Source organism: Erythranthe guttata, chromosome 11, assembly GCF_056151865.1.
Source record: "Erythranthe guttata isolate IM_541 chromosome 11, IM_541, whole genome shotgun sequence".
Lineage (NCBI taxonomy): Eukaryota > Viridiplantae > Streptophyta > Magnoliopsida > Lamiales > Phrymaceae > Erythranthe > Erythranthe guttata.
Genome location: NC_142543.1, coordinates 1,302,537 through 1,325,136, shown reverse-complemented (window position 1 = coordinate 1,325,136; position 22,600 = coordinate 1,302,537). Strand labels below are relative to the sequence as shown.

At 35.2% G+C, this 22,600-nt stretch overlaps 5 protein-coding genes and 1 pseudogene across 7 annotated transcripts; 3 read left to right on the top strand and 3 right to left on the bottom strand.

Moving 5' to 3' along the window:
• Positions 1-343: 343 nt before the first annotated feature.
• On the bottom strand, positions 344-3,868 carry LOC105961386 (ADP-ribosylation factor 1). 2 transcript variants are annotated; one of them, XM_012985608.2, is made up of 9 exons: positions 3,452-3,818; positions 3,191-3,378; positions 3,068-3,106; positions 2,774-2,836; positions 1,746-1,764; positions 1,323-1,434; positions 1,118-1,165; positions 868-998; positions 344-636 (listed from the first exon to the last, which is right to left on the bottom strand). In XM_012985608.2, the coding sequence occupies exons 2-9, from the start codon at positions 3,291-3,293 to the stop codon at positions 603-605; spliced, it is 549 nt and encodes a 182-aa protein (XP_012841062.2). In that variant the 5' UTR covers positions 3,294-3,378; positions 3,452-3,818; the 3' UTR covers positions 344-602. The 2 variants fall into 2 exon arrangements, with proteins under 2 accessions (XP_012841062.2, XP_012841063.2); XM_012985609.2 differs by having other exon boundaries at positions 3,191-3,868.
• Positions 3,869-4,335: 467 nt separating this feature from the next.
• Positions 4,336-9,356, bottom strand: LOC105961385 (xylose isomerase). Its single transcript, XM_012985607.2, has 21 exons — positions 9,124-9,356; positions 8,185-8,273; positions 7,887-7,997; positions 7,690-7,764; positions 7,465-7,594; positions 7,275-7,366; positions 7,143-7,193; positions 6,939-7,015; positions 6,781-6,835; positions 6,581-6,682; positions 6,447-6,498; positions 6,280-6,325; positions 6,139-6,194; positions 6,003-6,054; positions 5,788-5,867; positions 5,588-5,658; positions 5,454-5,494; positions 5,188-5,287; positions 5,019-5,090; positions 4,772-4,849; positions 4,336-4,653 (listed from the first exon to the last, which is right to left on the bottom strand). Exons 2-21 carry the CDS (start codon positions 8,242-8,244, stop codon positions 4,618-4,620), a joined length of 1,437 nt encoding a protein of 478 aa, XP_012841061.2. The 5' UTR covers positions 8,245-8,273; positions 9,124-9,356; the 3' UTR covers positions 4,336-4,617.
• A 2,726-nt stretch (positions 9,357-12,082) lies between these two features.
• On the top strand, positions 12,083-12,869 carry LOC105961356 (pathogenesis-related protein PR-1). Its single transcript, XM_012985584.2, has one exon. The coding sequence runs from the start codon at positions 12,167-12,169 to the stop codon at positions 12,674-12,676; it is 510 nt and encodes a 169-aa protein (XP_012841038.2). The 5' UTR covers positions 12,083-12,166; the 3' UTR covers positions 12,677-12,869.
• A 1,905-nt stretch (positions 12,870-14,774) lies between these two features.
• On the top strand, positions 14,775-15,807 carry LOC105961371 (pathogenesis-related protein PR-1 pseudogene; annotated as a pseudogene). The gene has a single exon (XR_016034376.1). The product of XR_016034376.1 is annotated as a pathogenesis-related protein PR-1 pseudogene (transcript).
• A 345-nt stretch (positions 15,808-16,152) lies between these two features.
• LOC105961370 (flavonol 3-O-glucosyltransferase F3GT2) lies at positions 16,153-17,893 on the top strand. The gene is made up of 2 exons (XM_012985596.2): positions 16,153-16,765; positions 16,874-17,893. Exons 1-2 carry the CDS (start codon positions 16,273-16,275, stop codon positions 17,749-17,751), a joined length of 1,371 nt encoding a protein of 456 aa, XP_012841050.2. The 5' UTR covers positions 16,153-16,272; the 3' UTR covers positions 17,752-17,893.
• Positions 17,894-18,540: 647 nt separating this feature from the next.
• On the bottom strand, positions 18,541-20,307 carry LOC105961369 (transcription factor MYB36). Its single transcript, XM_012985595.2, has 3 exons — positions 20,068-20,307; positions 19,847-19,976; positions 18,541-19,512 (listed from the first exon to the last, which is right to left on the bottom strand). The coding sequence occupies exons 1-3, from the start codon at positions 20,201-20,203 to the stop codon at positions 18,660-18,662; spliced, it is 1,119 nt and encodes a 372-aa protein (XP_012841049.2). The 5' UTR covers positions 20,204-20,307; the 3' UTR covers positions 18,541-18,659.
• Between the last annotated feature and the right edge of the window lie 2,293 nt (positions 20,308-22,600).

The following is a 22,600-nucleotide window of genomic DNA, read 5'->3' as shown; positions in this document are numbered from 1 at the left end:
ATGTGATTTACTCCAATTTTATAAACAAGAAAAAAAGTATACCATTTGTGTAAATCAAATTGGCTTCTACGCCATATATGTAATTGACCCATACATATAGAAAGGGCATTTTGGGTAAGGTGGGTCCCACAATGCATCTTTGATATGAGGCAGAGTAGAGATAATGTTCACGTGGTTGGTTACATTTTTGGGCAAACAATGCTGACAAGCTGAATAGGACATGCAGCAACTCTCATGCAACTGCCTGCTGCTACTACTACTTCGTTATTTATATTTATAAATAACTAAATAATATTAAATAAAATAACCCTAATTTAGTTATTATGGAAAAATGAATACATTAAAAAAAATGATATTTAGATATTTCAGAAATAATAGTCTTGAAAAGACAAGAAAGGAAGTAAACGAAGGGGTTAGAAACTTGATCTACGCATTCATATATATATATATATATATATATATTGGTAAAAACCGAAAATATAGTTCTATGTTTCTCCCCAGACAAAGCCCTAATGAAATCTCACCGCAAACCGTAGCAGTTATCGGAATTTTCTTGATCTTCTTCTATGAAAACAAATCAATCCCATTCTCGTCGAAAAAAATTAGCCACCTCCAGTTTTGAGTGTATTACTCAACCTATTCAATTCACACAAACACACAGAGAAGAAAATTAGCCTTCTTGATTTTCTGCCATAGATGGAGGCAGAAGAGAAGAACATTCGACATTTAAATCATCAAATTTAATCGAGCAAAAGCGACTTATTATTTCCTCCAGAAGGTGGATTATAAAGGGCAGATGCGTAATTTAACAAAAAAAATGATATGGGAAGAGATTAGAAGTAGTTAATAGGGCTCTGCTTTGCTTACCAGTCTAAGCCCTCAAAGATGCCTTCGCCTTTAATGGCAGAAGTTTTAAAAATAGACCATTGCCGGTTCTTAATCTTGTGCAGTTCCAATGACTCCGTTATTGCAGCATCATCCAATGCACCCGGAATATCCTTTAAAACATTCATCGACACAAAAAAAAAGAGAGAGAAAAAGAAAATCGGTTTTTGTCCTTGTTTCTTGGTGTCCCAATACATGTATGTATATACGAGCATATTAAAGACACACAAACCTGTTTATTTGCATATAAGAGGACAACAGCACCTTTAAGCTCTTCCTCCTGACAATAGGCCATAATATTATTGCAAACAAATGGTTAGCATATGGAAAATCATATGTTATAGAGTGTATATAAGCGAAGCTTGTAACCATTTCTCTTACGGGAAAAAAAAAAGATTAAAATATGGGGTTTAATAGAGTAAGAAAGAAACGAGCACCTCAAGTATTGCGTGAAATTCTTCTTTGGCAACCATCAGCCTATCCGTATCACTTGAATCGACAACATATATTATGGCTTGAGTATTAGGAAAGTAGCACCTCCAATATGGCCTAAAATAGCACCAAAAAATAAACAAAAGCATATTCCATGAGTGGGCCCAATCAATCAAAATTAAAAGATTAATTTCCTGCAGCAAATCTATTTCTCTAACTAGAACCGCTTCAAAAGATTCTAAATATCGTAATAGAATTTCGAGATTTCTGTTTCCTTTGTGAATTTGGCAAAAGGAAACCACTGCACCTTTGTTTTTTGCCTCACGTTTATCTCTAATTGGATATTTGACTATTTGAGCAGTTCAAATGGCCTAAACAGACTAGATAAAACAATCAAGACAACTAAAAGGAAAGAGTCAAATAGGTACCTGATACTAGTCTGCCCACCTGCCATGAGCAACAAAGAAAAAACAAAAAAATACACAGTTAGATATGAACTTAAGATGTGAATCATTGATGGGGGTGGGGAATGGGTGCCAGTGTAAATAAGACATCATGGTAAAGCAAAAAAAGTTAACTTGCAGAACAACCACAGTCGACAGACGTATAATAAAAACTAAACTGATTTAATACATTTTTACCATATTGAAAAATTAGTTGGAGAAAAAAAAGTGTCGGTTTCCCTTGTGAAAGGACACACACACCTAATCACTTCAACACTCATCAAAACCACCATAGTAAGGCCTCGTCCGGTTGCCAAGATAAATTGGCTAAGATAAGATTAAATAATCTAATGAAAACCCAATTATTTATCGGATCCCGTAGCATCCAACAAAAACACTTCCTAAAAGGCAAGATAAGCCATGATAACATAATATTTGCGGGTCGACCCGGCAAGTTGTTGGGGATACCAAACATCAAACAAAGTCCAATTATTTAGTTAATCATGGCTAATCTCCCCAACCAAACGAGGCCTAAAAGTAATATTTAACATTTACTAGAGAAGCATGCTAGTACTGCCAGAAATGGTAAATTCGAAACTCGATTTTTTTAGAATATACATTAAACTCACGGAAGAAGTTATCTAGAACCTGCAGTTCCCTTAAGTTCTTTGAAATAGACTATATCAGGAGAGATCCTAATCAAGACATGCCTATAATTTCAATCAGATGTCAAATGAAAGCGATCGGCATAAACAAGGATACTTAGGATGATACAAAAGCTTTTCGTCATAAACTTAAGCAATAGACGGAATTGTTAGGAGTGAACATTGAGCAATAGTCTCCGCCTAATCCTTGTTAGGTTTATTCCAACGAGCTTCAAATTCAATACGAATAGTGACTACCGTTTCCTATGATTGTTTATAAATTTTACATATCCATGTCAAACAACACAAATTCATGATGGAAACGAGTAACGAAAGAAAAGGCAATCCGTTAAGTGCAGAAGAAGTTACCTAGATCCCAGACTTGAAACTTTATGTTGTTATACTGCACTGTTTCCACATTGAACCCAATTGCTGCAATAAAAAGACGAATTTCATTCTCTGTTCCGTGGAGATTTAAACAAATTTTCGCATAACATGTATCGTAATTCATCAACTTATCAAGAAACCACAACAATTATCCAGTGAGTTTGAGATCATAAAGTTACAGCTAACACATGAACTATTTAATTAACAATGGCAGCATATGACAAAGTAACATGATCAAATGTACAAATATATAATGGGATAATGCACCGATCTTACTTGGAATAGTGGATACTACTTCACCCATCTGAAGTCGATCTGCGAAAACAATGAAGAATAAATTGAAAAAACAGATTTAAACGATCAGAGAGATGAAGGAAAGTGAAAGGGGAAGATTCACACAGAGAATGGTGGTTTTTCCGGCATTGTCAAGGCCGAGGACTAGGATCCGAGCTTCCTTGTTCCCAAACATCGACGAAAACAGGCGCGTGAAAACAATTCCCATTCTCCCCTTCTTTCTCCGTCAAAGAACAAATTCCAAAAAACCCTAGATCGGATCGGAGCAGAGAAGCAACTCCCTCTTATCTTCCCTGCGGATGAATGAAACCCAAATTACCATCAAAACTAGGGCAAAATTAGGGGAATTGTTGATTGACTGACTACCGTCGGAAAAGTGAAGGGGGCGGCCCGCCTGAGAGGAAACCGGTGGAATCAATGGGCTGATTTTGGGAATATGAGGAGTAATGGTGGTGAATTTCTTATTTTAGGAGAATCTTGACTTATGAGTGAGATTACCGTAGAAGAAACCGACTTCTTTCCATATTGTAGTGTTCAAGATTCTTGGAAGCTTCTACTCTCTCTCTCTCTCTCTCTCTCTCTCTCTCTCTCTCTCTCTCTCTTCTTCGTCTTTTCCGTTGAGAGTAGAAACTTACAAATTTCAGCTGAATGTAATTAGGTAATTTTTCGTTTTCTCGTAAGTATGTACACAAAATACATATGCTTCGGTTTATGGTCAATTCTTATGTGTTAGAATGTTGTCGTCACCCAAATCATCAGCTCTTTGACATTGCAATCAAGAATAATGAGACTCTGAAAGAGATTCTCGATATTGTGTCAGAAAACTGTAGAGCTATATATCCTAATTTGTTGGTTCTTCAATACCTAGCCCCGCATGAAAATTTGTATGTATTGGTGATGAGCATCGTACTTACAATGGCAAAGATGCATTTGATATTGAAACTTACTAAAAATTAACTAACTAATCGAACATCTTACTAATTAAATCATTAATTCGTTAGTAGAAAATTAATTCAATCTCATCTAATCCACCTAATCTGATATAGTTAACCGAACTGAGCCCCTTTGAGATTAAATAAAAGTCGTTAGTAGAATAAAATTAAGATGTCACCCCTTATCATCCCTCCCAATTTTATTACATTTGGTTTTTCAACCGAATGTGCACCATGCGTCTTATAACTAAAACTCGTAAACACACCAACTCGTGTGTTTTGCAAATTATTGCACGAGAACAAGGTTTAGTCTGTGCATTTTTGTGTGAACGAATTCATTTGCCAACCCAAAAAAACAACCCGCAAACACGCGTGTGCGCACACAACACAAGAGAAACAGAGAGATTCAGCAAACTCAATTCATACAAAACCCTATTCCTTCGACTACCCTACCTAACTAGAAATGGCACACCGAAAACATCGTGCGTCTCAAGGCCCTAGTTTATAAAAACCCCGTTCTTGCTAAAACGGCAAAATGCCTTATTTCCAAATGAAAATAGAAAAAAAAAAAAAAAAAAAAAAACATTCCCCTCCACTCGTCTATAGCGCAGATTGGAAAATCATCTCCGCCAACTCCTGCACCGTTTTGAAACAAATAAATCATTGCCAAAGATGCTACAAACCTTTATAGCCAAATAATAATCGTGATTAAGGACTCTAAACACAGATTAACTAGGAAGTTCGTCGTTTTTACCTGCTTAGCGGAAGCAACTTTAGGCTCTCCCCATTCCTTCGCCTTCTTCTCCAACATCTCAAAATCAGCCTTTCCAGCCTGTCACGCACAATTACACAGTCAAATATCGAAACAAAACATACAAAAAAAAAAAAAAAAAATTATATATATACATATATATATATATATATATATATATATATATATATATATATATATATATATATATATATATATATATATATACAAGTTGGTTGAAAAATTTGACCTCTATTAGAGCCCCCAATTCCGAATCAAAACTTTGGTACCTCTTGCGAACAAGCTCACTCAATGAACCATCCTGTAAAAACGCCGACTTTTAGTACCCAAAAAGAAACACGAGTTTTTGTTTATCGAAGGAAAAGATATACGAGAAAAAGACAAAAAAAATTTATAACCTCAATGAGCTTGGCTGCGTTACGAAGCCCACGGGCTAGAGTATCCATACCAGCAATATGAGCTATGAAAATATCTTCAACGTCGGTACTCTCTCTCCTCCTGTTAGATACAAAATTGCATCAAAATCTATAACATTTCATTTCAAAAATTGCAAGAATTCGCATTAGTGCTGTAAGATTTTCGCCACGTCACACGACTTTCCAAGTAAAAATTTGGTAAAATTACCTAATTTAAGAAAAGCATATAAATAATATGAAAAACTTACAATTTGGCATCAAAATTGAAACCTCCCGGTGCAATTCCACCCTGCAATTAAAAAAATAAAAAATCGAAACTAAGCTAATTTAACTCTAATTTTTCGCATTATTAATTAATGAGGAGTTAAACGGTTATATTTACGTTTTTAACGACGGTGAGCATAACTAAGGTTGCTTCTCCTACATCCATCATAAACTGGTCTGTATCCCAACCTGCCACACGTGAAACAGTCTCGTGTTATAAAATTGCTCTTTCGAGTCATGAAAATGTTGGTACATGTACAGCTGTCCTATGAAATCTCGAGAGTTTTATTTAAAATTTAAAATTTAAAATTAAAATACCGATTTGTGGATCGCCTGTGTTTGCATCAATGTTGCCCAATAAACCGTTAATTCTTGCAGTCTCAAGCTCATGATGACAGCTGTATTATAAAAAAATATATATATATAAAAAAAAATTCGCAGATAAATTCACGAATGTCTAAACGAGGTGAGTGAGCAGTGATAATGAATTATGTATTAGTTTTCGGAAAAAAAATAAAACAAATTAAGCTAACCTGTGACCAGACAAAGTTGCATGGTTGCACTCGATGTTCAGTTTGAATTCATCTGCACAGAAAAAAGCCAACTTAATTATTTATTTAAGAATTTAATATAAAATTTCAGAAATTAAATTATAAAAGCCACAATTACCTATCAATCCGTATTTACGAAGAAAGTTGGCTGCTGTAGCAGCGTCCCAATCATACCTGGCATGATTAAAATGAGTTATGGGGTGAATATTTATAATAAAATAATTCCGAAAATAAATTTTTAATTAGTCGGAATACTTACTGATGCTTTGTAGGCTCCTGTGGCTTCGGCTCAATGAGCAGTGTACCTTAAATAAATATCAACGTTTATATGGATAATAAGATAATAATCAACGAATGTCGAGAGATTATATTGAAAATAAAAAAACAAATAAAAATTAACGGAATAGACATATAAAATGCAAATACCATTGAAACCAATTTTCTTCTTGTAGGCAACGGCCGCTTCAAAAAACCTTGCCTACGAGCAGATAAAATAATATATTTCAAAAAAAAAAATAATAATTAGAAAATCGATATCAAAATGAATTAATAAATGTTACCATGTGATTGAGCTCCCGTTCCATATCGGTGTTCAAAAGAGTCTGGTAACCCTCTCGACCACCCCAAAAAACGTAATTTTCACCACCTAGATAATGTGTAACCTGTAGGCACATACGTAACATACACACACTGTAATGTAAAATATATTTATTTATTTGTTTCTAGAAAGTGAATACGAAAAGTACAGTCAGCAACGAACCTCCATCGTTTTCTTAACCTGTGCTGCAGAATACGCATACACTCCCAGTTCGGGGCTGTATATTACACAATTAGTGCAGATTATCAGTCAACGAATTAAATTTCAAGAAATATAACATTCAGACTAACACAAAAAAAACAAAAAAAAAAAATTATTACCTAGTTGCACCTCCATGCATGAATCGAGGGTGGTGGAATAATTGCGCTGTACCCCATAAAGGACGAATCTTTGTCCCCTAATGATTCACACGAAGAAATACATATTAATCGCATATATACAATATAATTAAAACATTTTACAGAGTTAAGACTTTCTTCGTCTTTTTCATGCAAAAAATAAAAATAAAAATAAAAATCAGTTACCTGAAGCTCTTTCGCCAGAGCCACCACTTCATCCAAATTAGCATTTGATTCCTACCAAAATAAATAATTAATATAAGAAAAGTTATGGGCTAATAATTTTGAGAAGCATCGTATTTACGGCACTTTACTAACCTCGATTGTTTTGCCATCTGGAGCAATGTCTCTGTCGTGGAAGCACCACTTATCGACTCCGAGCTTTTCAATGAACTCGAAATTCGCCCTCACTGAAATTCATCAATCAAGAAAATTTTTAGAAACGAGAATCGCGAAATGCCTTGTAATAAAAAACAAGAATTGCGAAAAAAGTACGGAGAAAACGAACTTCTTCTCTTGGCCATTGCCAATGAATTGGTGCCGTCTTCCCAAGGCCAAACCTTTGTCGGTGCACCGAAAGGGTCGCCACCTGTCCCACGAAACGTGTGCCAAAAGGCAACACTAAACCTCATCCAATCCTACGTAAAAACCGAGAATATATATATATATAATTTATATAGGTCACATTCCTACTAACCACTAAAATACTTCGTAAACGAAACAAAGTTCTCACCTTCATTGTTTTCCCGAGAATCTCTTCCTCGGCATTGTACCATTTAAAGGCGAGATGATTCTTGCTAGACGGACCCTACATTATCAATCAAAATTAAAGCTTGTAAAAAGATCAAACAGTAACTGTAATACTAGTATCTATCGAATTAAAAAAAACAAAATAATCGTGAGGAAAAAAGAGAGGGAGAAAATGCACACCTCGTACTTAATCTTTGGAACACCCGGGAAAAACTCTCCTTCCCATTCACCGGAACTAGCTGAACAATCACTTCCGACAGTGGCGGGACATGTTGGCGGCCCAACGGCGGTCTACATTCGTTTTAATTTATTTCAAGAATTACGCATATATGATGTTACTATGAGCATACATATATTGATTTTGTTGTCAATATTTTTTGACAGTAAGAAATTTCCGGGAAAAAAAACAAGTGTTGCAGAAATTGGATTACGTAAGATTTTTTTTTGCAATAATTTGAGCTAAAGATAGCACATTTACCACTGTATTGTAGACCACGTTTAGAGTGAGAAGCAATATCACGAAATTGGCACTCTTCATTTTCCTACTGTCTCATACAAATAGAATTTCTGCAATCACAAATTACAAATTGATACATATTACATCGTCCTCAGAATAAATAAACACACACACACACACACGCACACACACACACACACACACACACACACACACACACACACACACACACACACACACACACACACACACACACACACTCTCTCTATTGGAGATATAAATATTAAATGATACATTTCAAATTACAAATCAATACATATTACATCATCCTCAGAATAATCACACACACACACACACACACACACACTATTGAAGATATAAATATTAAATGATACATTTCAAATTACAAATCAATACATATTACATCATCCTCAGAATAATCACACACACACACACACTATTGAAGATATAAATATTAAATGATACATTTCAAATTACAAATCAATACATATCACATCATCCTCAGAATAATCACACACACACACACACACACACACACTATTGGAGATATAAATATGAAATGATACATTTCAAATTACAAATCGATAAATATTACATCATCCTCAAAATACACACACACACACACATAAAACCCATCAATTTACTTCTTCTTTTTTTAAGAATACAAAAAATTGCTAAAATTGTGGCATTCATTTGACCTAGATTAGGTGAAATCGGCAATCAAGAATCAATTTTTATTTCCGGCATCAATCAAATACGAGTGGGTTTTGATTTATTTTATTTATTATCAATTTTTAATCATAGATATTGCAAAAAGTTAAAAAAAAAAAAAAAAAATATCAAGAAACACTCACTGACAGTTGAATCGTAGACCAACAATAGCAAGAAAAATAGGTATTGGATTAACAGGAGAAAAAAAACAGTGAGAAGGGAGCTTACAGATAAAGATTGGATTTTTGAGATGCACTGTCAGCAGAAAGAACACACACACACACACTTCTCAATGTAAGAACACTCCCAAGAAAATTGGTTTTATATATAATAAGAGTCCAGAAAAATATGTACACCTGAGTTTGAATATTTCTTTATCTGTTCTTTATTTTATTTTTATTTATTTATTATTTATTTAATTTTTAATTTAATTTACACTTCAAACAAGGCTCGAGAATAGCATGAAATCACTTAATAAATGCAGAAAAAATGGTGGATCTCGAGACTTATAAAAATGCTATTATCAGATATTCTCACAAGATAAAATAATCAAATTGTTTAATATTTTTATTTTAGATTAATTATTTAATTCTTTGATTTGATTTGTTGACATAAAAGGCCAAATTTGTTAATAAATACTCGAAATTGATTCCAATTATGAGCTAAAAAAATATACACGTTTTTTTTTTATTGAATTTTAATCTTTTTTTATTCATTTCGTGTTGGTTACATGAAATGCTTACACAATACAAAACGCAAAAAGAAGGTTCTATTTTGTGGAAAAAAAAAATCAGTTTTTTTCTTTGTTTTTTACCAATTCAACCGATCCAACCAATAAACTTAAATATAATCCATTTAATTTGTTAACTATAAACAACAATACGACGTTAAATATAATGTACAAGTAATTATTTACAACAGATTGTAGTTGTTTAATGTTCGAGAGTTCGTGAAGGGTCTTTGTTTTCGAAGAGAATTTCTGAGATATTTTTTTTTTCTTAAATAAAAAAATGAAATGAAATCGCACTGTAAGTATTTAAAACCCGTACGCATAATATAATTTCGATTTTACGTATATACACGTATGACGGGTTATAGAATTGACGCCGGCCCAAGCCCAATTAAGCCTCAATATGAAGCCCATATTTTTTGCCTAACAAGAAAGACAGCCCAACAACTTAGTACCCTAATTAATTAGCTAATCACTCAATTACTATTAATTATCACATTTTTATGAAAAATGATAAAAGTCAACGGTATTAGTCAAACTGCTTTAAACCGCTAATTGAGGCGTTAGTTTTTGAGAGCTGGTGAAATATTTCTGGGTCAAACACTCAAAACTCATTTTTTAATTATTTTTTATTTTTTATCTTTTCAATTTTTTTAATCTTTTTTTATTTAAGGTTAATCGTCCGAGGATTTCGGCTAACATGCTCTAAAGTGTAGACTTAGATAAGTGAAACAAAGTGATTGGTTATAAATAAAGATTCATCTAAGTGATGATTGATACTCACGTGCCAAAGTTGCTTAGTGGATCCGATTATTGTTTGTTAATCATAGCTTTGTGTGTGATTAATCGAAAGTAAAACCTTTTTTTAGTGTTGACGTTGCAAAAAAATAATCAATTTTTTTTTTTGCATAATCTCAATTTGACTGTCATTTAGGAATTAGGAGAGTATTATACACATAAATCTAATAAAATTCGAAGCTAAGATATTTAATTATAAAATTCAATTACATAAAAACCTTAATTTTTTTGAGTAAATTAAGGCTAACTTGAGGTAAGGTGAAAAGTAAAAAAAAAAAAAAAAAAAAAAAAGAAAAATAACCATTATGTTTGGGTAATTACAACCACGTCCTACAATTATGAATCTTCTTACACGTCCACCCTTGCGATCTCAAATTCAATAAAATCTTCTAAATTATGTCGAATATTCTCCATTTTGTACCCGTTTTACCCCATTTGAGCTCCACATTTTGAAATAAGATGATCATAAGATGTGTCTCTTGGCTTGTAAACATCAGATTGTGGTACATCAGAAACTGTATTTTTGCACAAAACGAGTACAAACTAGAGAATATTCCACGCAATCTAGAAGATTTTATTGAATTTGACACCATAAGAATGAACGTATAAGAAGATTTTAAGGAGTTGGTTGTAATTACTCAAACATGATTGTTTTTTTCGTAATTTAACCTTACCTCATAAGATGACAATGATTTACCTTGATTTTTTTTATCGATAAAAGAGAATTTATTCGAAATGTAATGATAAATTTGATTTTTATACAATAGCTCGAAAACCAAACGAGAGAGAATCGAACTAGTAATTGGTTGGGCATGTTATCCTGCAGTCCCATGTGATGTGGGCTAAAGAGTGAGAGAGACTTTAGTGGAGCTCCTTCTCACTCCAGTTGTATATACACATATCTACCGCCAAATTATGGGTCATGTTTTGAACTACACAATTTTCTTGTGAATTTAATTGTATATGCAATTAATGTAACATATACACACATATTAATTATTATATGTCATATATATATATATATACTCTTTTCGATTTTAGAAAAATAGTTATTGATAGACTAAAATACCCTTGTTTGCTGATTAACGCAGAAAAAGTATTGGAGAATTAATAAAAGTATAATTAAAAATATGTAATTAATTCAGCATTGTAAAAAAAATTCTAAAAATTAAAGAGATATTGTGTAACGGAAGAAATTAAAGAGATAAAAATGTCTTCAACTAGTTCTGGTAGTCACATGGCCAAGTTATTCATGTTATAAAGTATTTGACTTTAGTCTAAGAATAAACTTTTATCATAATTCATACTAGTAATTATATTAATATTACAAATAATGCCAATTGTACAATTTTCTTGGTCATATATATTAGAAAAATATTATTATTTTAAATAAAAAATAAAATAAAAGTGTAATGAGACTGCAGAGAATCATGAGCCTCCATAAGATGTGGCAATCATTATCGAACATGGTTGCCACCCCATCAAAACACACACTACCACACACTCACTTACACACACAAGCTTCCACTTTATAACTGTAATCAACTCTTTATCTATTTCAACTACCCATAATTGCCCCTTATATATATATATATATATATATATATATATATATATATATATATATATATATATATATATATATATATATATATATATATACACACAATCACAATGAAAACATAAACCATTTAATTAATTGTTCCTTTTGAATATTACTTTTGCGAATTCTTGTAAGTAATTATGAAGCTCCGTTATGGTAATTTCATCCTCGTTTTGCTTGTCTTCTTGATTAGCTCGGCAACCAATGCCGCCGCACAGGGCAACGGCGGCGGCGACGCCGTGCAGCAGTTCATGCGCATGCAGAACAGGGCCCGATCGGCGCTGAGGCTGCCGCCGCTGGTGTGGGACCAGAAGCTAGCCCAGTACGCGTCGGCCTACGCGAACCAGAGACGGGCCGACTGCGCGCTGCGGCACTCGAACGGGCCGTACGGGGAGAACATTTTCTGGGGGAGCGGCGACGGGTGGTCGCCGTCGCAGGCGGCGGCGGCGTGGGTGTCGGAGCGGAGGGGGTACAACTACCGGTCGAACTCGTGCTCCGGCGGACAGCAGTGCGGGCATTACACTCAGATCGTGTGGAGGGACACCCGGAGAATCGGCTGCGCTCGTGTCGTCTGCGACGACGGCACCGGAGTTTTCATGACCTGCAACTATGATCCGCCGGGGAATTTCGTCGGAGAGAGGCCTTATTGAAAACAATTTATTATTAATATACTAGTTTATATTTTATTTTTAATATTTTTATATGCAAATAATAGTTATACATATTTAAAAAAAAAATAGATAGATACAAATGTATGTGACATTTTATTTTATTTTAGTTTATGTGCACAGAAATAAAAAAAAATGTGTGATGGCCAGTTGGTCACTTTTACAGTAGATTTTATAATAATATATTTATATGTAAAATAGATTTTTATTTTTTATTTTTTATTTTTTATTTTTTAGAAGGTAAAGTAGATTTAATTTGCAAATGATTGATGGATAATCAAAGCCTTTTAAAAAGGTAAGTAATTTATGGTAAATTTTTAGTAGTTTTTAGGATTTTTGGCAGTTTGTACCCTTAAATTACACTCTCTTGGCATTTTGCCCCCTTAAATTGTAAAATTGGCAGATTGCACCCTTTAAACATAATTTTTTTGGCACTTTGCACCCCAAATCACTTTTGGCTTAGAAAACTTACCTGCAACTTGCTGGAAACCTGGAAGATGGGCAAATTCATAATTTTCTTATTATCTATCCTCTTCCCTCAATTCTTAATCACTGTTCCACCATTTTTATCTTTCGTCCCTTCAATCAAAATATCCTAAAATCTTTTTAGCCATTTCTTTCAATGGTAAAATCGGTATAAACACTAAACAATAATAGTAAATCACTTTTTTTTTTCTTTTGAGTATGAAAAATAATGTAATTGAAAATTTTAGGCCGAGCCCTCAATTTTTCTTTTTTTAATAGTCAAATGACAAAATAAGGCTACTGAGAAGTTTATTTGGTGGTAGGAAGATGGTGCTTATTAATTTCATGATGGAAAGATTTTTGTGCTCCCATTGAATAGTTTGGATCTGCAAAATTATTAAAAAAAATAGCGTTACCATGGAATAAAACTTGATTTTTTGAAGGTGTGTTATTGGACTATTGTCTATATATTCCGACCATTCTTGAGTTTTAATACTGAATTTACATATCATGGCAAATAGAAATGGGTAAGAAGAATTTATGATTTTTTGATTAATAGGACGGAATATAAAAATGGTGGAACGATGATTAAGAATTGGGGGAAGATGATAGATAATTAGAGAATTGCGAATTTGCCCATCTTTCAGGTTTTCAACAAGTTGCAGGTAATTTTTCTAAGCCAAAAGTGATTTGGGATGCAAAGTGCCAAAAAAATTATGTTTAAAGGGTGCAATCTGCCACTTTTGTAATTTAAGGGTGCAAAGTGTCAAAATGGTGTAATTCAGGGATGCAAAGTGCCAAAAAATTTCAGAAATGTCCAGGCGTCCCATCACCGACAGAGTACAAAGCTCGAGCAGTCTTTGCGGCGATGAAATTTTCGGTTTCAAAAGGATGGATGGCAGTTATTTTTTAAGGCGATTGCTGAGAAACTATCAAAGGTCTCAAGCTCGACTAGGTGACTAATGCTTCTTACGGAGCCTATCTAGACGAGCTTTTCAATATTCTAGTTATTTTGAAATTCGAATTGGAAATTGCTGTTTTAGAATCGAAAAATTGACATAATTCAAAAATTAGGTTCCAATAAATTGACATAGACCAATAAGATTCGTAGGATTAGGATGGTTGAACATTTATTGGGCTTTTAGTATATTTGAGGCCCATCAATTCTTTTTTCCAATAATAGTATTGCTAATTGAATGGGCTTTGCTTAAATTGTAAAATATATGGGCTTCAACCATTGCCTGCCACGTGGCGACCGTATATAGAAAAGGAAAGCAGCTCACGGGCCTCTCACACTGGGCCCGGTTTTGTCACGAGACCTTATAATTCTAATAATTTGTTTTTGTCCCATAATAATTATTGACATAAATAAATAAACTATGTTGCTTATCCAATACCATCCGTTTTCCGGTCTATGATGTGCTACATCTGGTGAAAATCATAGCATGGTTTTACACCATAAATAACTACTGAATAAACACACATACACACGATAGTATATTATTATGTGTAGATCAGCGGTGCATAATTATTCGATATATTTCATTGAGTATAACATCTACGAAAATCCCATTTTCGTACAACAAAACAACGAAACCGAACGTGTGATTGGCTGTTCTGCACCACGTAACATGCGAACGCATGGTCCGAAAATTTATCCACTTGGATTGTCGCCACTTTAAGGCTGTGATTGAACTTATTTTGATAAGTAACTGAGTCGAGCAGCTTTAACCGATTCGAATACAAATCAAGCATCTTGAGTTTCTCGACATATTTTATTAATTTATAAATAACGCAAGTTGAGCTCATATTTTATCAAATGAAATTCCAACTTTCTTGAACTATATTATCTTACTTTGCCTAACAAAAATTTCAATTGCAATATATATATATATATATACAAGAAACAATATATATAGTCTATAGGAAAAAAAAAAAAAAACAATGAAGCCCACCATGCTTATTTTCTTCATAATACTCACCACAATTATCCAACTCAACCACGGCTCAGCTGCCGCCGCCGTGAAACCGCCGGACAACGAAACGATATACAAGATATCGAAGCAGCTATGCTGGCACTGCATGGGAGAGGCGGTGCAATTCTTGTACGGCCACAACTTGGTCCGGGCAAGAAAAATGGAGCTGCCGCTCGTCTGGGATTCTCAGCTGGCTAGCTACGCCCGGTGGTGGGCCGGGCAGAGGCAGGAGGACTGCCAGCTGGCACACTCGTTCCCGGAAGGCGATTTCAAGCTGGGTGAGAATATATACTGGGGCAGCGGATCCACGTGGACCGCCATGGATGCTGTCAGTGCTTGGGCGGACGAGGAGAAGTACTATTCTTACAGGAGTAATAGCTGCGTTGATGGGGAGATGTGTGGCCATTACACGCAGATTGTGTGGAGGAGTACGCGGAAAGTCGGCTGCGCTCGTGTTGTTTGCGACGGCGGTGATGTGTTTATCACTTGTAATTATTATCCGCCGGGGAATTATGTTGGCGAACGGCCGTACTAATCTCCGCCGGTCGGAATATGTTGCTCGTTATGTGTTTGATTTTATGCCTCAATGGGGCCATCTATGTATGAGTTTAATGAATTATATTATTATAGGGCAAATTACGGCCACCCCTGAGTTACGATAAAATTACGAAAGCATCCATTTCATTTGGGTAATTACAATCATCTCTCTCAACTATGTATTATATTACGAAAATACCCCTGCACACGTAAATTTAAGAATGTTGAATCGGTAAAAAATCGAATCGAAATTTTGATACGCCAACATTTCATACCATTTACCGAACTGAATATACGATTTGGTTCGGTAATAACCAAAATACATAAATTTTATGTAAAAATATTTACAATGAGGGGTGGCATAATTACCAAAAAAAAGAAGATTTTTTTTTGTAATTTGACACCTCATTATATATGAATATGATCAAATTTAAATATCATGAAAATATATTCCAATATAATTTTAGATACAGAGTTTCCAACACTCTCGAATCTGTTGCCGAGGTCTTAGGATCTTAGGAACAAACAAAACGATGACCATATTATTTTTCACAGGTAGTAACAAACTCCGTTCACACAAACTCCGGCGCCTAAGAAAAAATGTCTGCAGAGAAAAACGTCCACGTGGCCGCCTTTGCGTTCCCGTTCGGCTCCCACCCAACGCCGCTCCTCCACCTCGTGCAGCGCCTCGCCGCCGCCGCTTCCCCCGCCGTACGCTTTTCGTACTTCAACACCGCCGGGTCCAACCGGAAGCTTTTCCCGGCGGCGAATCTGCTTCCCGGACACGACAACATAAAAGCATACGACGTGGAAGATGGTGTACCGGAGGGGCACGTCTTCTCCGGCAACCCACTCGAGCCCATCGGGTTATTCATCGGAGCCACTCCTCAGAATTTCAAAAAACGATTGGAAGAGGTCGTCGAAGAAACCGGATCGAAGGCCACGTGTCTCCTTACCGATGCGTTTTTGTGGTTCGCGGCGGAGATGGCGGAGGAAATCGGGATACCTTGGGTGGCGTTCTGGACGGCGGGCCCCACTCCGATATCTCTTCATCTGAACACTGACGTCATCCTCGCTAAATTAGGTCAAAATGGTGAGTCAATAATTTTCATTTTTCCCTAATTAACTTCCAATTCTTTTAATTTCAAAAATTGATTAATTAATATATTTTTTTATATTATTATCTGTTATAATTGCACAGATGACAAACAAAATCAGGACCAGACACTTGATTTTATCCCAGGAATGTCAGCCGTACACGTGGCTGATTTACCCCAAGAAATCCTCCACCTAGACACCCCATTTTCCCGCCTTCTTTACAGCATGTCACTCGCGCTCCCACGCGCCGCCGCTGTAGTGCTCAACTCCTTCGACGGAATAGTCGATGCCGCCGTGGAAAACGATCTCAAATCGAAGCTCCGAAAAATCCTCAACGTGGGCCCCTCACCCCATCCGCCGCCCAATGAGGAGGAACGAGGCGGCGGCGACTGTCTCTCGTGGTTAAGCAGCCACCCCGTCGCCACCGTGGCATACATTAGCTTCGGCACAATGCTGACGCCACCGCCGCCAGAGCTTTTCGCTCTGGCGGAGGTGCTGGAAGAGAAAAAGATTCCTTATCTATGGTCCTTTAGGGATAACTCGAAAAGGCATCTATTGGAAGGATTTTTCGAAAGAACTAGCTCGGTGGGAAAAGTAGTGGAGTGGGCCCCACAAGTGGAAGTCCTGGCTCATTCTTCGGTGGGGGTGTTCGTGACGCACTGCGGGTGGAACTCGGTCGTGGAGAGCATCACGGGCGGCGTGCCGATGATCTGCCGCCCGTTTTTCGGCGATCAGATGATAAACAGGCGGCTCGTGGAGGATGTGTGGCGGATCGGGGTCGGTGTTGAGAGCGGCTCTTTTAGTGCATCGGGTTTGGCGAATGCTTTCGAAGTTGTTATGTTTGGAGAAAAGGGGAAAGAAGTAAGGGGTAATATTGGAAAACTTAGGGAATGTGCTAACATTGCTATTGAAGAAAATGGAACTTCAACTCAAAATTTCAAGTCCTTGGTTGGTCTAGTGACATCTTATGATCAAGATTAGTATATTTAATTTAATCCATTATTACTATTATTATTTTCAATTAATAGGTGTAATTGAGTTTCAATTGTAAAATTTGATGTTTTAATTTGCATGAATTTGTCACACACATTTCAATCATATGGAGAATTTTTAATCAATATGATATGTTTATATGGATGATTTAATTTTGAATGAGAATTTATTCATATTAAAAATAATTAAATTGGCTGGATTATTTAGATGGACAATTAAAAGCCCAGCCCGTTAACTTATGGACTTTAAGACAAGCTGACACTCCCATTAGATAACCTATGGGCCCGTGGCTGTAAAGAGAAGAAAAGAACAGAGGATTTTCATTTTTTTTTTCTTTTTTTTTTATTGAATGAAATTAACTAAAAAAAGTATATTTGTTTTCTAGATTAAATATTCTTGGAGTATATAATTTCTAATTTAAATGGCATATACCAAGTTATAACGAATTTTCAATTTTATTTGCACTAACTTTAGTCAGGTTGTTTTTTAGAGTCTCTTCAGAAGACAATATTACGATCGATTAATTCATATGTGCTCGCTCGTATGTTCATTACATAAATTATCGAATTCTATGTTATCAAAAAAATGTTTTCACTGCGTATGCGTGCATCGATTCCCAACAAACAATATGCATGGCCAAATTTCATTGATCAGAACTGCAACATTAATTACATACTCCAATTTATAATAAATAAATAAAAAGCATTTAGTTAAAATTTAATTCATGCAGCTAAAAATTTTCTTACAAGATAATTAAAAAAGTAAAGTACATAAACATTATTCACACAATTTACAAACACCATTATTCTCTTCTCCACAAATATATATATCCCTCTTTTATGAATTAACTAATAACACATTTGAAACCCTAATTAAAGATAGTACAGCATAAACTGCTATATATATCCCATACCAAAATCCTGATCATAAATTCCTTCAGACTGATGACGAATCATCGTTGCCGCAGACGACGAATCTTCCCACGAATTCGACGATGTCGAGTTCACATCAAACTCACTCGGCCACGTCCACGCAACAGCATTCTCTCCCTTGATCAACCCATCCATTTCATCCTTAAAACAATCAAACTGATGATCAGCCGCCACCTGGATATTATTATTATTATTATTATTATTATAATAATAATTCCCTGTCTGAAAAAATCCAGAAGTTGATTTGTTGTTGTTGTTGATGATCAAATCATCGTCAACTCGATCACTTTCACCGAAACCCCGATGAACTATTCCACCGTCCGCGGGGCCCACGGTACCCGATTCTTGAGTATTAACACCGATAGTAGTCGTTTCTTTATTCAGAGGAAAGATTAAGCTGTTGATTTGTTGCTGCATGAGAATGTTGTTTTGATTGTGATTGATGGAATTTAGGGTTTCGTTGATCATTCGCTGTTGGAGGGGACTGAGTTTGGGCCAGAGGGATCGGTTATTGTACGACGAGAACGGGTCGTTGTCGTTTTGGAGGTGCATGTGGAGCTGTAATCTTTCAATTGCTGAGCTGCTCATGAGATAATTTGGCAAACTACGATCGTTGTAATTCGCGTGGTCGTTGTTGTCTTTCGGCTGGTCGTGGATCGAGTTATTGTTAATGTTCGACGCTCGATTATTGTTGATTGTGTTGTTGTTGTTGGATTGTTTTCGCCTGCCGAGGAGTTTCTTCTTCAGCCTAGTGTTCCAGTAGTTCTTGATGTCGTTGTCCGTTCTTCCCGGAAGCTGCGCCGCGATTATCGACCACCTGTAAATTGATTTTATATATATCAGTCTTTATGTTATAAATTGATGAATGAATAATTCCTCAAAATTGAAAAAATAATTATAAAAAAAAAAAAGAAAAGAAAAAAGATAAAATTTGATTAGTCCTTGATCAGAAATTCCATGTGCATGATGATCAGTTTTCAAACAAAAGCAAAAGGACAAGAAGTTTTCTGTGCTTATGTTTTTTTGTCTGTGTTTTGAGAGAGAGAGAGAGAGAGAGAGAGAGAGAGAGAGAGAGAGAGAGAGAGAGAGAGAGAGAGAGAGAGAGAGAGAGAGAGAGAGAGAGAGAGAGAGAGAGAGAGAAGGAAATAGACCTGCTGCCTATACTAATGTAGAGGCTGCAAATAATGTTGTCTTCTTCATCAGTAAATCCACCATGTTTGAGATTAGGCCTCAAGTAATTCAGCCATCTCAGCCTGCAACTCTTCCCACATCTCTTCAGCCCTGTGCATTTAATCATTTCAATCATCAATAACATATACATACGTATATGTGTATGTAAAATATGTATATATACAGATATATGTATGTATACCTATTTTCTGGGGAAGAGCAATCCAGTTGCCACCAGTTCCATAAGTGTCAATATAAGATTTGAGTTTAGCATCTTCTTCAGTTGACCATGGCCCCTTCTTCACGTTTGCTTTGTCACAGCATGGTGCTCTCCCCATCTTTTCTTTTCTTCTTTCTTCTGTAATTAGTTACCAAATCTTTATTTTTTATTTTTCTTGATTAATGATTATATTTGCTGAGGAAAAATGTCAGAAGGGAAGACTTCAATTTATAGGTAGGGAAAAAATGATGATTGTGATACTTATTTGAACAACTAAAAAAGTCTTACCTTCCCCCCGGCCCCTTCTAGGGTCTCTCTCTCTCTCTCTCTCTCTCTCTCTCTCTCTCTCTCTCTCTCTCTCTCTCTCTCTCTCTCTCTCTCTCTCTCTCTCTCTCTCACACACACACACACACACACACACACACATTTGGATTAGTTCAGTGATATATGTTATTTTAATTGAGTAATGTTGTGATTATTGAACTTTCATAACATGACAAAGAAGTTGACAGAATTTCTCTCTGATGGAATATTAAAATAATTATTAGCTTTTTCTTTTTTTTTTATTAGGGTTATAAGAATATTTAATTATGCCACAGCAAAAATCAAGAAAGAAGAATCCATCCCTTCGTTTTGTCGTCAGCTTCTCCGAAATGTTCGATTTTTTGAAGGGGCATTTACGTCTTTTTTTAAGCAAGACAATCACTTTTAACTATCAGCTTTATAATTTACAATGTACAAAAAAAAAAGACTGTAAAAAGCTCACATGCAAGTGGAGATTAACCTGCATGAATTTAAGCAAAAAAAAATTATTAACACATTTGTTAATCATAATTAGGCCAAAAAATCGCGATTATTATAATTTCGGGTTTCGTATTACTTGCTGCCAGCTATTTAATCTCAAAGACAACAAAAATATCTTAGAAAACACGTTTTCTGATGTCACATTTGATCAAGAAGTTAAAATTACAAGCAAAAATATATTAAATTAATTAAAATCTGAAAAAAAGTAAATGCAAAAAGTTAAAATGTTAACTTACTGTCTTCATGTTCTAGTAACAACAAAAATTAATTACATATATAATAAAATTTTAATTAAATAACCCCTTGATATACAGTTGCTTTTATTTATAAAAAAAAATAGTGTCATGTGAATCTTATTATATATGTGTGTTGAAATTTCGTTTAATCTTCGAGTAAAAATTTCTCGCCAACTTGTTTGAAATATCGTTGATTACGGCATAAAACAATTTAGTAAGTCATGTTGGCACAAATTTGTGGTTGCTACTTTAAGAAGACACCCTAAAAGCTAACAACTTAATTGGCTAGGGTTCTAAATATTTAATCAATAATTTGCAATTAATTAAATAACAAATAAAAAAAATGAAGAAAAGTTATGGATAAACAATTCAGAAAACCCTAAAAAAAATCAAAAGTAATTAAAAAGGAGGGAGCCCCATTGATTGACCTTGGTTCCCTAGCTAGTAGAATATATTTTAATTTTAATTTAATATGAAAAGAAAAGATGGCAAAGAACCGCACTTTGATAGAAATTAACAAGGAGAAAACCATCAAATTTTCAAAAAGTTTGTAATAAATTAATGACCAAATTAATTGACTCACATCTTTAGGAAGAAGTAAACATTCTTCTGCTTGTCCTTCTCTCTAGCCAAGATTCTCTCTCTCTCTCTCTCTCTCTCTCTCTCTCTCTCTCTCTCTCTCTCTCTCTCTCTCCATTGACACTAAATATGCATACATCAGCAAAGAAGACCAATCTTATGACTTTTTTCTTTTTTCTTTTTTTAAATTAGGAGAGCTGGTGAAAGAGAATTATTTTTCTTGATAAAAAGATAAGCACGGGTCACACCCATTGGCTTAATTTAAAAATTAAAGTCTGATTTATTTATTTAATTATTTATAATGTGCAGGTAATTTTCAAGGGATAATTAGTGAAAACCCCCCATATCATTTACATATATTAGGATGGATATAACCCCCTTTTCATAATTAGTCAAAACCCCCCCATGTATTAAATTCGAATTTTTATGAATAATTTCATAATTGACATTTACATTTTCACCCTTGTGTAATTAATTTATTTTAAACACGTGATTTGAAGAAAATATTTGAGATCACGATATATCGGCATATTCCATAACCGCCTCATCTCTCAATCATCGTGTTAAACACGTGATTCAAATTGCCAAACCCTATCACGTTCAATTCTATTTCTTCTTCTTCTCTCCCTTTTTCTCTCTACGCCGTCTTCTCTCCCCTTTCATCTCAGCCCCGTCGCCGAGATCTCCCCCTTCCACCTCAAATCTGATGCCGCCAAGTTCTCCCTTCTCCCACTGCTCGCCGGCGCCTCTTTACTGACGAAGTCGTTGAGCCGCTCCGCCGAGGAACTAATCAGACTGTCCAAAATAAGTGCAATGAGCGGATGAGAAATTTCATTGTCGCCATCTCCGACCGACGCCGCAAAAAACCGCTTCTCAACGCCGTGATGGTGAAAAAT

Coding starts and splice junctions, on each gene's coding strand:
- LOC105961386 (XM_012985609.2), bottom strand. CDS start 3,293: ATGGGAATTGTTTTCACGCGCCTGTTTTCGTCGATGTTTGGGAACAAG. Junction 2,837..3,067: donor AGTAGTATCCACTATTCCAA/GTAAGATCGGTG, acceptor TTTTTATTGCAG/CAATTGGGTTCAATGTGGAA. Junction 999..1,117: donor TCTTATATGCAAATAAACAG/GTTTGTGTGTCT, acceptor AATGTTTTAAAG/GATATTCCGGGTGCATTGGA.
- LOC105961385 (XM_012985607.2), bottom strand. CDS start 8,244: ATGAAGAGTGCCAATTTCGTGATATTGCTTCTCACTCTAAACGTGGTC. Junction 7,367..7,464: donor GGCAATGGCCAAGAGAAGAA/GTTCGTTTTCTC, acceptor GATGAATTTCAG/TGAGGGCGAATTTCGAGTTC. Junction 5,288..5,453: donor TTCAATTTTGATGCCAAATT/GTAAGTTTTTCA, acceptor TGTATCTAACAG/GAGGAGAGAGAGTACCGACG.
- LOC105961356 (XM_012985584.2), top strand. CDS start 12,167: ATGAAGCTCCGTTATGGTAATTTCATCCTCGTTTTGCTTGTCTTCTTG.
- LOC105961370 (XM_012985596.2), top strand. CDS start 16,273: ATGTCTGCAGAGAAAAACGTCCACGTGGCCGCCTTTGCGTTCCCGTTC. Junction 16,766..16,873: donor CGCTAAATTAGGTCAAAATG/GTGAGTCAATAA, acceptor ATAATTGCACAG/ATGACAAACAAAATCAGGAC.
- LOC105961369 (XM_012985595.2), bottom strand. CDS start 20,203: ATGGGGAGAGCACCATGCTGTGACAAAGCAAACGTGAAGAAGGGGCCA. Junction 19,977..20,067: donor TGCTCTTCCCCAGAAAATAG/GTATACATACAT, acceptor TTAAATGCACAG/GGCTGAAGAGATGTGGGAAG. Junction 19,513..19,846: donor TACATTAGTATAGGCAGCAG/GTCTATTTCCTT, acceptor ATCAATTTACAG/GTGGTCGATAATCGCGGCGC.